General features: G+C 33.1%; 2 protein-coding genes across 3 annotated transcripts; one reads left to right on the top strand and one right to left on the bottom strand.

The window, feature by feature from the left end:
• Window positions 1–1,362: 1,362 nt before the first annotated feature.
• LOC139840938 (uncharacterized) lies at window positions 1,363–2,076 on the top strand. The gene has a single exon (XM_071831179.1). The coding sequence runs from the start codon at window positions 1,363–1,365 to the stop codon at window positions 2,074–2,076; it is 714 nt and encodes a 237-aa protein (XP_071687280.1).
• Window positions 2,077–3,692: 1,616 nt separating this feature from the next.
• LOC139843617 (eukaryotic initiation factor 4A-III homolog B-like) lies at window positions 3,693–6,192 on the bottom strand. Of its 2 annotated transcripts, XM_071833729.1 has the most exons (5): window positions 6,056–6,192; window positions 5,400–5,507; window positions 5,204–5,324; window positions 4,812–4,966; window positions 3,693–3,944 (listed from the first exon to the last, which is right to left on the bottom strand). In XM_071833729.1, the coding sequence occupies exons 1-4, from the start codon at window positions 6,137–6,139 to the stop codon at window positions 4,959–4,961; spliced, it is 321 nt and encodes a 106-aa protein (XP_071689830.1). In that variant the 5' UTR covers window positions 6,140–6,192; the 3' UTR covers window positions 3,693–3,944; window positions 4,812–4,958. The 2 variants fall into 2 exon arrangements, 1 of the variants encoding a protein (XP_071689830.1); XR_011757645.1 differs by lacking the exons at window positions 3,693–3,944; window positions 6,056–6,192 and adding an exon at window positions 3,969–4,605 and having other exon boundaries at window positions 4,812–5,324; window positions 5,400–5,570.
• Between the last annotated feature and the right edge of the window lie 8,296 nt (window positions 6,193–14,488).

Raw genomic sequence — 14,488 nt, 5'->3', positions numbered from 1 at the left:
TTTTTTTTTTTTTTTTTTTTTAGTTTTGCATAAGTACTTTTCTAGCTTTAAAGATTGATTTCTTTTATTGCAAAGTGTTATAATTAAGATACAGTACGTACGTACTAATGGCGTTCTCTTGGATATTTCAGAAGTATGCAATATACCACCTACCGGTGCGAAATATTTGATTCAACAAAGTGGATATGGAGAGCGATTGATCTTGTAACGTTGCCAAATCACACACATCTAGATTCTCAACCTATAACCATAGGCGACTCAATCTACATGCTACTTACGAACAATGAAGTGTTGAAAATTAATGCTAATTTCGAAACATGGACAACTTTTTCGTTGAACATTGATTATCCATGTTACACGTCAAGGATACTCATGAAGTACGAAGATAAGTTAGGGTTCGCTTGCAAGCCGCCAGATGGTTCATGGGAGATTTGGGTTCGTAACATTATCGATGAATCATGGGAGATGATGTATGCTTTTGAGGATAATGAAGATATTGAAGGTTTTTATGATTCGGACACTCGTGTCATGATTAAGGATAATAAAAGACTTATGTTTTCTAGGTTTAAAAGAGATAATGATATCCACGAGGTTGTATTGCGAGATGAACCTAATTGTAAAATGTTCTTCCTACGTTCCGATTTTGAGACACTTGATTTAATGGAAGGATTAAAGGAGACAAAAATGCTTTCAAGAGCTTATGTTCGAATGAAGAGAAGATTAAAAGGTCATATGCGAATGTTTGTTGGTTGGTTTGGTTCGATTTGGAAACAAATCACTGCGGAAAAGTTTGTTGTTCCTATGGAAGGTTTTTACGATTCGGAGGGTTTTGTTATTACTACTGCCGAAAAGTTTGTTGTTCCTATGGAAGGTTTATATGACTCGGAGGGTTATGTTATTGAATTTGCAAGCCCCGATTATGGAATTTGATTACGATAGGTTATTGCATTTTACTATTGTGTTGAACTAGTCAAATATAAATGAAATATTCGAATGTTAGTTTATATTTTGTTGATTATTGTCAGAATTTATTGCTCATAGATTATTAAGATTTGTGAGCTGTGTACGATATTTTGAATTTTGGGGTTCAAGAGTTACAAATTAATTAGATGATGCTCCTCGGGTACTGGGACGTGGTTTAACATTGTGTCAGCAGGTATAGAGATCGAGAATTCGCAGGTGGTTTTCAGGTCTTATTTCAGCAAACAAGTCTGTGATGGCAGCAGGACCTCCTTTTGGTTCGAACATTGGATCGGTGAAGACAAACTTTGCAACCTATTTCCTAGACTGTTTTGATTTGAAACTGATCCTGAAGAAACAGTGAAAGATCGAGTCGTTTCGGGTAACAATGTTTCATCCTTGATGGGCTGCTGGCGTCGAACTCCTACAGGTAGGGCAAATGGTGAGTTGGAAACACTCACAAGTCTGATTTCTACCTTTCACCTCGATCACAATGCAGCAGATATTTGGAAATGGTCCTTGGACAGTGACGGTCTGTTTATGGTAAAATCATTGGCATCAGAAATCGATGATAGGATACTAGGGTCAAACAGCTTTTCGGTAAGCACGATTAGAAACAACTTAGCTCCGAAAAAGCTTGAAATCTCTGCGTGGCGGGCATTGCACAAGAGATTACCCGTTAGACTTGAATTGGACAAACGGGGGATCGGTCTCCATAGTGTTAGATGCCCGTTATGCGACGACGATTTGAAATCCGTGGATCACTCTATTATTTTTTGCCAACAATCTCTCGACATTTGGGAGAGGGTATTTAAATGGTGGGACGTGGGTCCCTTCTCGAGCTTCAGTGTCAACGAGGTGCTTGGTATGGTAAACAACCCAAGTATGTCCAAATTCGGGGGGATGCTTTGGTTAGCCGTAAGGTGGGTTAGTGCTTACATCATTTGGAAAAACCGTAACAACAAGGTTTTTAACGGGAAATGTTGGAACACTCCGATGGTCTTCAATGAAATTCAAATCAAGTCGTTCGAGTGGCTTTCTCCAAGAGCGAAAGGTAGAAAACTCGAGTGGCTAACGTGGCTTTCGAACCCATATACTTTTCTCACAGCCCCGTAGCTGCACAATCATGCTGTAATTTATCTTCGTGTCTCGTGATTTTCATAGTTTCGTGATTGTCTGATGTATATTTTCGTGTAGTTCTTCTCTTATTATATGTTGTAGTTGGTCTTCAATGGTCAATTGGAGACCCATGCTCGATGTACATTCAAGTTATATTAATACAATTTTCGTTTGCTTTTAAAAAAAATAAAAAATTAGATGATGCTATAAGCATGTTTTAGTTGAAATCTATGAATTCGAGCGACCTTGTAACTTGGAATTGTTTAAACTTATTACGTGACTAGGTTCTTACCCAGTGCCTTTACGACGTGATCATTAAAATTAAAACTAATTAAAATTACATTCTAAATGGGTTTAATTAATAATAGTATCAATTACTTTATTTTTACAATGGCAAACTGATATACTAATACACAAATTAACCACGAAATATATATAAAACTAGCTTATAACCCGCGACTTCGCGGGATTAAGCATGAAAACTTACGTAACTTCTTCTATGGAGATGGCGTATCGTATAATTCATGTATCTTAGTAATTTGATATAGTGTATGCATTTTATTACAATTTCCTTAGTTACTTTATTGAAACAACAGCATGTTACAAGACGAGTGAAGAGGAACACGACGATATAGTGGATATACGAATTGGGGATCAGATTTTACCCCCGCAAGAGTCATTTAGATATTTAGGCTCGATGCTTCACAATTCGGGAAGGATAGATGAGGACGTGACGCATCGTATACGAGTTGGATGGTTGAAGTGGAGGGCTGCGAAAGGGGTGTTGTGCGACAAGAAGGTCCCCCTTAAACTGAAATGGAAATTTTTCAAGGTGGCAATCAGACCTGCCATGTTGTACGGATCGGAGTGTTGGCCAATGACGAAGGCCCAAGAGAGGAGGATGGATGTGGCAGAAATGAGAATGCTTAGGTGGACGTGTGGTAAGACCATGCTAGATATGATACCAAATGGAGTTTTTAGGGAGAAATTGGAAGTTGGGATCATCATCAACAAACTTAGGGAAGGACGACTTAGATGGTTTGGGCATGTTAGGAGGCGCCCACTTTTAGCCCCGGTTAGGAGAGTCGAGACCCTAGCCGTTGTCGGCGTTAGGAGAAGGGTAGACCTAGACGTAGGATGGAGGATAGATTGAAGCTTGACATGACAGAGCTTCTACTGACGGAGGACATGACTTCTGATAGGAACCTGTGGAGGAGTAGAATTACAATACTCGAGTAAGATAAATTATTTTCTTTTTCTTTTTTTTTGGGTAGGGCATATTAGAATTAGAATATAGGCGTAAGAGTTTTTTTTTTTTTTTTTTTTCAATGTGTTAGTTACTTTTATTATACAACTGTGTGTGTGTATATATATATATATATATATATATATATATATATATATATATATATATATATATATATATATATATATATATATATATATGGGCAGGATTAATGGGAAAGTAACCAATCGGGGGAAAGCGGGGGAAGCAAATAAGCCACTTGTATACTAATTCTAAACCATCAAGTCTAAACCATCAACTCTATATAAAATATTCACTTGTATACGATTATAAAAGATAAAAGATCCCTTAAAAGCATATAAGCCACTTTTTACTACATAATGTCAAAGTTATTATTCAATGAGTTGAATACAAATTACAAATTATGATTGTGTTTCAAATTATAATCGTTGAATACTGAAAAAAGTGTTTTTGCCCTACAAAATATAGAAAACGGTAAATCATGAAATTGAAGGAAGACAAAGAGCGTAACATACCAATGTATATATTAAGACTCCGGATTAACTGAAAACCATAGCTTTTGTATCCACACGACGGCGTCAAGGATTTTCTGCCATAACTTTCGCATTTGGAGAACCACGAGCCAAAAAATTCAAACAAGTAGTCGAAGTAACAAAAAAAATAAAAATCAAACATTGATCATAATCCATTTCCAAAACCCTTCGTTTTTAGAATGGTATAACTTTCAAGAGGTACGAATGCATCAATATAATTTGAGAATATAATATAATTTCTTGCAAGTTAGGTTTAATGCTAGTCTTTTGGCAAAATACCCTATGCACAACATTACTAAAAAAATTCTGATTTGTGTTGAGTAAAAAAAAAAAACAGGAGTCGACCTCCATAGCTCCATATAAGCTAACACATAGTGACTACTCAACCATTTGTCTTTCTAAAACTTGATTAATGAATACAAACAATAAACATTAGTGGGTAATAAAAAGATCCCCTTTCAAATGGAGACGTAGATCGTAATAAATTTGCGATTTTTTTCGATTGAATGGTATCTTGAAGTTGTTTGTCTGAAAATTTTGATTAAATTAAAGATTTCCATAGAGAGATTAATAGGCTTTATATGTCAAGGGCACTTTTTGTCCATATATATTTTTAGTACATATAAAATTTGTATATTAAACATCTAAATTTAAAGAATATCATCAGGGACATATTAAAAGAATAAATCACCAGGGACATCTAAATTTGTATATCACCAGGGACACCTAATACAAAGCAAATATATATATATATATATATATATATATATATATATATATATATATATATATATATATATATATATATATATATATATACACACGTTGACATCTAAATTTAAAGGTCAAAATGTGTAATCCAAATCAAGTAAAATAGACAAATATAAAATGAGTGATCAGATAAAGAAAAACAGATAGATATATAGCCATACCTGTTGAACATCCAATCCTCAGGCCAACACATCAATGGTGATCAGAACACGAGTAACACCAGATCGGAACTCTTCCATATTTGCATCTCGCTTCTTCTGAGGCATGTCTCCACGCATCGCAGATTTGCAGATACAACCAAGTTGTTCTCAGGCATCTTCTCAGTTAACCAATCCACACCGGAATGTTATTTGTTATTGAAAATTAGAAAAAATCTAGAGTTACTGGATGTTGATTTTTTTTTAAAAAATGAAAGCCCAAATTGGTTGTAGTGAATTACTTTTCAACATACTAACACAAGTGAGGTATAATAATCTCATCTTGTAAGCCAAAATAACATATTTCAATAATTTAATGATATGAGAAATAGAGAAAGGGACTAAACACGTGTTACCTTTTCGCTTTGTGTTACAAAGGATTACAACCTGGGTGATTGTAAGAGTATCATAGAAATCACAGAGAGTATTGAATTTCCAATTTTCGCTCTCTACTGCAAATAAGAATTGTTTTATTCCCTGACAAAGCAAAATAAGTGAGGTAAAACTATCGGATTTTGTAAGTCAAAATAATTCATATTAAAGATACCTCACCTCAAGAGTCAATTCATCACGTTTTACAAGGATACGAACAGGATCAGTCATGAATTTGCTGGTCATCTCCAAAATTTCATTAGAAAGGGTAGGAGACACCAAACAAACCTTTAACAATAACACAAATTTATGATTCACTTAAAACTTAGACAAAAACAAAGAATAAAACGAAATTTGAGTTCTATGCATAAATCTAGATTATTGTAACAATAGTTATGAGATTGCTATCAAGAGTTTCAAGAAAGTAACATAACATCTTATTGATATATGTTGTCAATCCTAAGATCATTTAGCAAAAGTATCATATGTTATTGTTCAATAAACAATAAACAAATTGAAATAAGAGAGATATATGTTATTTTTCTTACAAATTGTGAAGAAGGATAAGATTCAATTTCACCTTTAGATTTTGCGAACCCTAATTATATGATACTAACCTTGATTTTGCAAACCCTGATTACCTGATGTGTTCACAAACCCTATTGACGTTTTCACAAACCCTAAAATTTGCAATTCAAAACAAAACACAAATCATATGTATTCACAAACAATTAACTATCGATTAACAAATGAATTACCATCGATTATTGAATACATATGTTGATAAAACCAAACAATTGAACAAAACGTACAAAATGGAATGGATTAACAGTTACCGATGGTTGGTGAGATACAACAAAATTGATTATTCTCGCAAATCGGTTGAAGTATCCGGATGCTTTTTTGATCGTCCTCAACATTCGTTGTTTGATTCAAAGGTATCTATGAAGCTATCGCTGAAGTTCAACCTAGCCCATATTTTCGTTAGGCGCCGTTTGTTAAGAGGGGGTAGTTTAGTAAACAAACTAATGAAATAGAAGAGAGACAAATGTATCTAATGATTGTTATTGAAAGATAGTATTTAATCCAAGGGTCCCTTTTAGTCCATTTAAATTTTTTGGATAATGATTAGTTAAATTAGACTTTGTTATTATATATAATATAAATATAATATAATATAATATATATATATATATATATATATATATATATATATATATATATATATATATATATATATATATATATATATATATATATATATATATATATATATATATATATATATATATATATATCTTTTCAAAATGTATTCAAATGAAAACTTCATAGACATTCAAAACTTCGCATTCGAATTTATCGCATTATAGCTGATATAATATGATTTGATTATTTGTTTAGTTAATAAGTTTCTCCCAATTTTCAAAAATCAAACTTCTTTAGTAATACTCTCCAATGGTCAGAAAATATTTATCACCGTCACCAAAAAATTAAAGTTTAACGATTTATGGCCATTCTTACTTATTGAGTAGAAATGTTATCCGAAAATTCTACAAAATCTCGAAAAATATAATTTAAATATCTTTTATTTTTATTGATGATTCACAATTGATACATTGTATAAATACATACTCTCATGTTCATTTTGTATAGCAATTCACCTGGTCTTAGATCTCGCGCTCGGGAGACTTGATTACCTGAAGTTTTACCTTCTATAGGGGAGTCAATATGCCCGTTCATAAAAAAGTTTCTTCGCTTACCAAAAAAACACTCATTATATAATACAAACCAAACTCATTCACCTCATTTTATATAACATATTATCTTCTTTAAAATAAGTGTCTAAACAATCTACACAACCTACATCTCAAGCTCAAAATTTCATAAACGCTTTAAACAATACCCCCATTCAAATGTCACCCGCTATTTCTTTTCTCAAGCGTCATGGAAGTAGTTCATCACCGGGTAGTCAATCATCATTCCATCAACAATAATACACACAAGGACCACCATTTCAACAATCGATCCACACAACCCGTACTACCCACAAACATCATTTCCACAAATGTATTATCCACAACGACCACTTGACAAAACACAATATGCTGAAGTTGAACTCCACCTTATGAAGCCAATCTTGATCTCGAATAGTGAACCCGAAACCGATGTTGAAGTTAACCCGGAACACAATTCCAAACTGAAAGTTAAAAAAAAAAAAGTGGTCAAGAGTGGTAGAAAAAAGGGAAAGTTCACGTGTCGTGGTCCACATATGAAGAAAAAGTCTTAGCCGTACATTGGGTTGACGCTGCCTAAAATCCGATCATCAGCAATTCACAATCAAGCCAATCGTTTTGGAAATAAGTGCAAGAAAATTACAACAAATGTGTCGATATAAAACGCGACTCGAACCAAATAAGTTGCAAATGGTTTAAACTTCAAAAGGAAGTTAAACTTTTATGCACGATCTATGACAATTTCAAAAAAATGGCTAAGTGGTCAACTGGACGCTGACATCATGGCAGCAGTAGTTAAGGGTATAAGCACCAAATAAAGCTGGAATTTTCACACGAAGCTGTTTGGTAAGTAGTAAAAGAAGTCACAAGGTTTTTCACGCTGGAAGGTGTAATGGGATATGTACAAAGACGCTCAGGACAAGAAATTCCTCCAGAATTTGTTGATGAAGCTACCAAATATTATTCTAAACCTTAATAATAACTAATTTTGGAGCGTTGATTAAGTGATGATACCATACGTCGCCCACCAGGTCGCTCCCTTAACCGTAAGAGCCAACGTAGTTCTGGATCATCTTATGCTACTTCCTCTCGACGTTCGTCCAAAGATGTTCGAGTCGAAATAAAAAAAAAAAGTCGCAAGTACACAAATAAAAACTTTTTATACTGTTCAAGATGTGGAAAGGAAGAAATTAATGTTTAGCCGAATTTCAAGAAGATTGCGGGGGTTATTTTCGAAAACCGAACATGAGACAAGACGAAGAGAATGTTTCGGATTAGTTTGTGTTTGATTTTATGTTTGTTAAATTCTCATCATGTTTTAATTTATGTTTGTTTTCTTTACATATCTTTTAAATATAATTATATTTATAATTATCATTATTTTTATGTTGGTTAAAATAAATATAAAAAAATTAATTAATGATGTGACTATTAAGAGGAAGATGTTTTAGCCATAATATATAGGATTTAGTTATATGTTACTTATAGGATTTTCGTGCTGATACGACTCTAATTAATATCTCAGTCGATTTATGTATTCAAATGCAAAGACTCTTTTGCTCAGTTGGTCACTGTTTTATATCTCAGTTTTCTAACAAAGTCTTTTTGCCTTTAGAATCCTTTCTTTTTCAAAAATTTGCAATCAGCATCCCCCCGACAACATGCCATCCAAACCGTCTGTTAAGTAACGTCACATGAGTAACACATGATGAGTACTTTTGTCTTTTTAATTTTTTTCCAACGTTTACCCTTCATTATAATCTTCATCTTCACTAAACCCTAAATCAAAATTTAAATTCCAGATGCTAATTCAAAAACCCTAAATATAAAATAAATCTTCAAACCAAATTTGAGTTTCTTTGATCTATGTCACAATCACTTTTAGACTCATAAATGAAAACAAAATTGATTCAGAGAAACAAATCAATTATTCATCTTCATCTTCTTCACCTTCAACTTAGAATTATCATTTCCAAATCTGAAGTAAAATAAACAAACTAAGCCTAGATTCTTGTTCCTAACCATAAACCTAATCTTCGTTATCATTCATATTCGATACAACTACAAAGTCACCACAGATCTGAAGTTTTTCAAAAGTCTAACAAAAGTCAAGTGTTTTTTTATTGATTAAATTCGATGGTTACATGTTGTTTTAGGTCAAGATGATGGTTGTCGAGCATTCCTAACGTGTTTTTAAGCATCTTTGATTCGTTTGTAATACCTTATTATTAGTAAAGATGGCATAAAATGCTGCACTCGATATCTACTCACTCTAAAACCTAGTAACAGTGTGTTGTAGCCTACCAAACCAACGAACTTGTACATTAGTGTTATGTACAATTACGGGCCACAGTTGAAGACAAGTACATAATGGGGATACTCACACTTCCGTTGGTAACCTCTCTTCTCAAACCCCATAAACCCATACCTTTGCTCGTCTATTCACCACCACACTCCACCAGTTCCACTACACCCCTATACGACGTCGTTTCAATATTTCCGCCATCACCCAATTCACATGATCAATTTGTTAAATACGTACATGATATCGATAATAAATGTGACAACCCGGAAATTTTTGACCAAATTTAAACTTAATCTTTGTATGATTAACATTTTTGACCCGATAAGCAAAGTCTGTAAAACTGAATCTCAAAATTTTTGAAATACTTTTATATATTTAAATACCCTTCGGTTGTTTTCGACGATTCGCGAACAATTGTATGTAAATAGATACATATATACTATAACTTGAAAATGTAACGATGTATTAATTGTTTGATACCGTACATTAAACTTATTGGTTTAAATATCTATTTGAATATATATGATAAGTTGAAATATTTATTATTAAAATTAATTATAAATAACTTCCAATGTGTATTTAAAAACTGATTTATGTATATTAAAAAGATATATACATATATATAATTTCAAGTTATTTAGTAAACGATAGTAACATTCATTTATTGATTCGATTGATATTTAGATAAGTTAACTAAAGCGTTTAAGATGAACCAGTAAAACACTAATTTGCTACAGTATTTTCAAATTGCTACAGTACCCAAAATGCTACATTGTCTTCGAAAATCACTATTTGCTACAGTGAAATTGACTTTGCTACAGTAAATTGCTACAGTAAAAATTGACTTTGCCAAAGTAACTGTGCTACAGTAAAATACTATTTCAAAATATATATATATATATATATATATATATATATATATATATATATATATATATATATATATATATATATATATATATATATATATATATATATATATATATATATATGTATGTATGTATGTATATACTACGAGACGATGATTTATAGAAGCAAATAACCAAAACACTTAATTGATTAAAGCTACACTTAGAGTGACATAGTTATCAATGATTAAGTTTATATTTTGACAAAGGTACGAGTCACGAAACGAAAAGTACTAGTTTTCTCAGCGTACGAAAGGGCGTTCTAAAAACCAGAACTGGGACATAAGTCGAGTGACAACGTACGACTTATCGGAACAAAAATTACAAGTCAACTATGCATGTGAATTTAATATAAAATATAATTAATTATATAAATTAAATATATTATATTTAAAATAAAAAAATATGTCGACAAACTAGAAGTTAAAAGATCATGAGCTGGAAATCCATCCCATGTGATTGCATGGGAAATGGTCTTGGAGGCCATGCGATCGCATGGCAGTCCTGGACAGGCCACACCTATAAAAGCTCGAGATATCTGCCTCTATTTTGATTTAAAATTACTCCGTAAGTAATTATTTATTTATTTAATTATTATTATTATTATTATTATTATTATTATTATTATTGTTATTGTTATTGTTATTATTATTATTATTATTATTATTATTATTATTATTATTATTATTATTATTATTAAGATTAATATTATTATTAATCTTAATATTATTAGTAGTAATATTATTAATTAGTATTATACATAAAATACTACGACGAGGGCATGGTGTATCACTTTCAAAATAGTTTTATGAGCGGGATAAAGCTAAGGAAATTATGGGTTATTGCCAAGGAGGTTATGGGTAATGTTCGGGGGGTATATTTGTGAATCAAATCTAGTGTTTATCATCTCCGTTATGTCTACGTACCTTCCTACAATATTAAATCACAATATTGATATGTAAGCATTTATATCTTATATATTATATATTAATAGTGTATCCATGTCTAGTGCTCGAATATATATTTATACATACTTGTATACTAAATTTCGTCGTTAAACAGTTTATAATGAATCACGAATTAAATACATATATTACTGGTAAAAAGTATATGATATACATGTTTTCGGAAAGCTGGCGAAAAATCAATAACTTTTTATTTAGATATCGAATAAATTCGATGAACGGATTAAAAGATATGATCAACTGAATTATGATTGACGTTAATTGAAATTGCTTTTGAATCTGCAATTAAGATTTAAACAACTTGTTTACGAGATTGATAAATTGGATTTTTGAATATTACCAACCGAGTAAATGAATCCTTATATAAGGTACGTCTCGTTTTGTTAAACAACTGTCAAAATTGACTTTTTGAAACGACTTTGGATAACTTTTGTATGTCGATCTCGAGCATTAGGATTGTGATACACTATGACCTGACCTAGCTTGATAGACATTTATTGACCAACATATGTTCTCTAGGTTGAGATCTACGGTTATTTGGTAATCCGAGTTTCGATCACATTTTGGTGAACGACTTTATATGCTGCTAAGGTGAGTTTCATTTGCTCCCTTTTTAATTGCTTTTGCAATCTATATTTTTGGGCTGAGAATACATGCACTTTATTTTAAACGCAATGGATACAAGTACATATTAAATTCTACACTGAGTTTGAACCGAAAATCCCTTAGCTTTGGTAATTAGTAACTGTCAGTTATAAGAACTGGTGGGCGCGAGTAGTAGTATATGGATCCATAGGGCTTGATATCCCCGTCCGAGCTAGAGCACTAGCCTTTTAACGGACGTATGCTATTTGAGAAGCTTACACGTTGGTTTGCGTGTATTATTAAGATGATTATACAAAGGGTACAAATTATATATACGTTAAGTTTAGTTACCAGGGTGCTCAATTTCGTAGAATATTTTGATAAACGTTTCTGGATTGAACAACTGAATTCTTGTGATCCACCTTTATATACAGATTATGCGCAACATTAAAACTATGAACTCACCAACCTTTGTGTTGACACTTTTAAGCATGTTTATTCTCAGGTTTCTAGAAGTCTTCCGCTGTTTGCTTATATGTGATACAAGCTATGTGCATGGAGTCATACATGCTTTATTCAAGAAAACTTTGCATTCACAAAATCATCACCGTGTATCTTATTTTGACTTCATTGTCAACGGATGTATTATGGTAAACTATTATTTATGGTGATTGTCTATATGTAGAAATTATCAAACGTTGAAAACCTTAGAAATTGATATTCATTTATTGTGTACCTTTTGAAAAGAATGCAATGTTTACAAAACGTATCATATAGAGGTCAAATACCTCGCAATGAAATCAATGAATGATGTGTTCGTCCATATGGATTTGGAGCGATCGTCACAATAAATGTGTAGTATTATTGATTGTGTTTTCTTGATTACATGGCATCCTAAGCATATATAGCTGGCAATAAACTTAACGAGCAATTATAACACAATAGGGCTAATGGACTAAAGTAAACTAGGCCCTTATAGATTGGGCTTACATAAAACATATAAATGAATTCAGATAATAAGTGCCTAACAGCCACTCGCAGTTGTAGCGGGAGAAGAGCGAATGCTCAAACTGGATCTGAACTCGTCAAAAAGCGCGGTAGGAAGGCCTTTGGTGAAGATGTCAGCATATTAGTAGTGGGAAGGAACATGAAGAACACGCACATGACCCTTCATCACAAGATCTCTGACAAAATGAATATCAGTCTCAATATGCTTAGTGCGCTGGTATTGAACCGAATTGCTAGACATATAAACAGCGCTAACATTATCGCAGTAGACTAAGGTAGCGGAGAAGAGCGGGCAGTGGAGCTCACGAAGAAGGTTACGAATCCAACATGTTTCAGCAACCGCATTGGCAACACCACGGTACCCGGCATCAGCGCTGGAACGAGATGGTGTGTGTTGCCGCTTGTAGGGGTGTGCACCATTTGGTTTCAAACCGAATATCGAATCGAATCCAAACATAAAAACCAAACCGAATTTTTTGAACGGTTTTCGGATCGATCGAAACCGAAACCGAATTCGTAATTCGGTTTTTGGTTTGGTTTTCAGTTTTGAAAATTTTAAATTCGGTTAACCGAAAACCGAATTAAAAACCGAATTCAAATTAATAACATATTAAAACACATTTATATTTATAATATTTATATCTATAATATACTTCATGTATTATTTTATTTTTATTAAACAATAATCAAGTTATATACCTTGTACACTTAAATTAATTATACAACCATTATTACTAATGTATATGTAAGTAATTATGCTGAGATTTTTAATTTTTAGTGATTTTCGATTTTAACCGAAACCAAACCGAAATTAAATTTGGTTTTCGGTTCGGTTTTGGTTTTGGTTTTCATATTTAAATATGGTTTCGGTTTGGTTTTCGGTTTTGATTTTATAAGTTTCAAAACCGAAAAAACCGAACCGAATAAACCGAAAAACCAAAAATCGAACCGATGAACACCTCTAGCCGCTTGGATGAACATGACAACAAATTATTACCAAGGAACACACAATACCCAGAGGTGGATCTGCGAATGGTGGGACAGCCTGCCCAGTCAGCGTCCGAGTATGCAACCAGAGAAGAGGTGGTCGAAGTGTAAAGCTGAAGACCGAGATCAAGAGTACCATGAACATACCACAGGATCCTTCGAAGAGCGGCGAGATGTGGTTCCCGAGGATCATGCATAAACAAACATATCTACTGTACGGCATATGCAATGTTTGGTCGGGTGAAAGTAAGGTACCGAGGAGCAACGAAAAGGCTATGATACTCAGTAGGATCCTTAATAGGAGGACCCGAAGCCATGAGCTTAGTGCTAGTATCAATCGGAATGCGGCTGGGATTACAGTTACACATATCTGCGCGCTCAATAATCTCTGAGGCATACTTTTTCTGAGATAGAAACATACCAGATGAAGTGTGAGTGACGAAAATACCCAAAAAATAACTCAGTGATCCAAGATCTGTCATGGAGAAATGGACGCATATTCGATGGTGATATTTGTTAGGCCTGCTTGTCCGATTGTAATTTGGGCCAGAAAAAGGCTTCCCGAGTTTGTTTGATAATGGGCCTGAAAGCCTGTCCATTTTTAATTTTGATAATTGGGCTCTCCAAGCCTGTCCGTTTATAATTTGGCCCAATTAATTTTGGCCTATCCGTTTTAGATGGACTGTCCAGTTATAAATAGGCCCAATAGCTGTCCGTTTTTAAGTTCTTAATGGGCTGTCAGTTTATGTCAGGCCCAAAAACAACACCTATCAGATTA

The sequence above is a fragment of the Rutidosis leptorrhynchoides genome, chromosome 4 (assembly GCF_046630445.1).
Source record: "Rutidosis leptorrhynchoides isolate AG116_Rl617_1_P2 chromosome 4, CSIRO_AGI_Rlap_v1, whole genome shotgun sequence".
Taxonomy (NCBI): domain Eukaryota; kingdom Viridiplantae; phylum Streptophyta; class Magnoliopsida; order Asterales; family Asteraceae; genus Rutidosis; species Rutidosis leptorrhynchoides.
Note: the sequence above shows the minus strand (reverse complement) of the source record. Positions and strands in the feature narration are given on the sequence as shown.

Coding starts and splice junctions, on each gene's coding strand:
- LOC139840938 (XM_071831179.1), top strand. CDS start 1,363: ATGGGCTGCTGGCGTCGAACTCCTACAGGTAGGGCAAATGGTGAGTTG.
- LOC139843617 (XM_071833729.1), bottom strand. CDS start 6,139: ATGTTGAGGACGATCAAAAAAGCATCCGGATACTTCAACCGATTTGCG. Junction 5,508..6,055: donor TTGTATCTCACCAACCATCG/GTAACTGTTAAT, acceptor TTATTGTTAAAG/GTTTGTTTGGTGTCTCCTAC. Junction 5,325..5,399: donor GTGATGAATTGACTCTTGAG/GTGAGGTATCTT, acceptor TTGCTTTGTCAG/GGAATAAAACAATTCTTATT.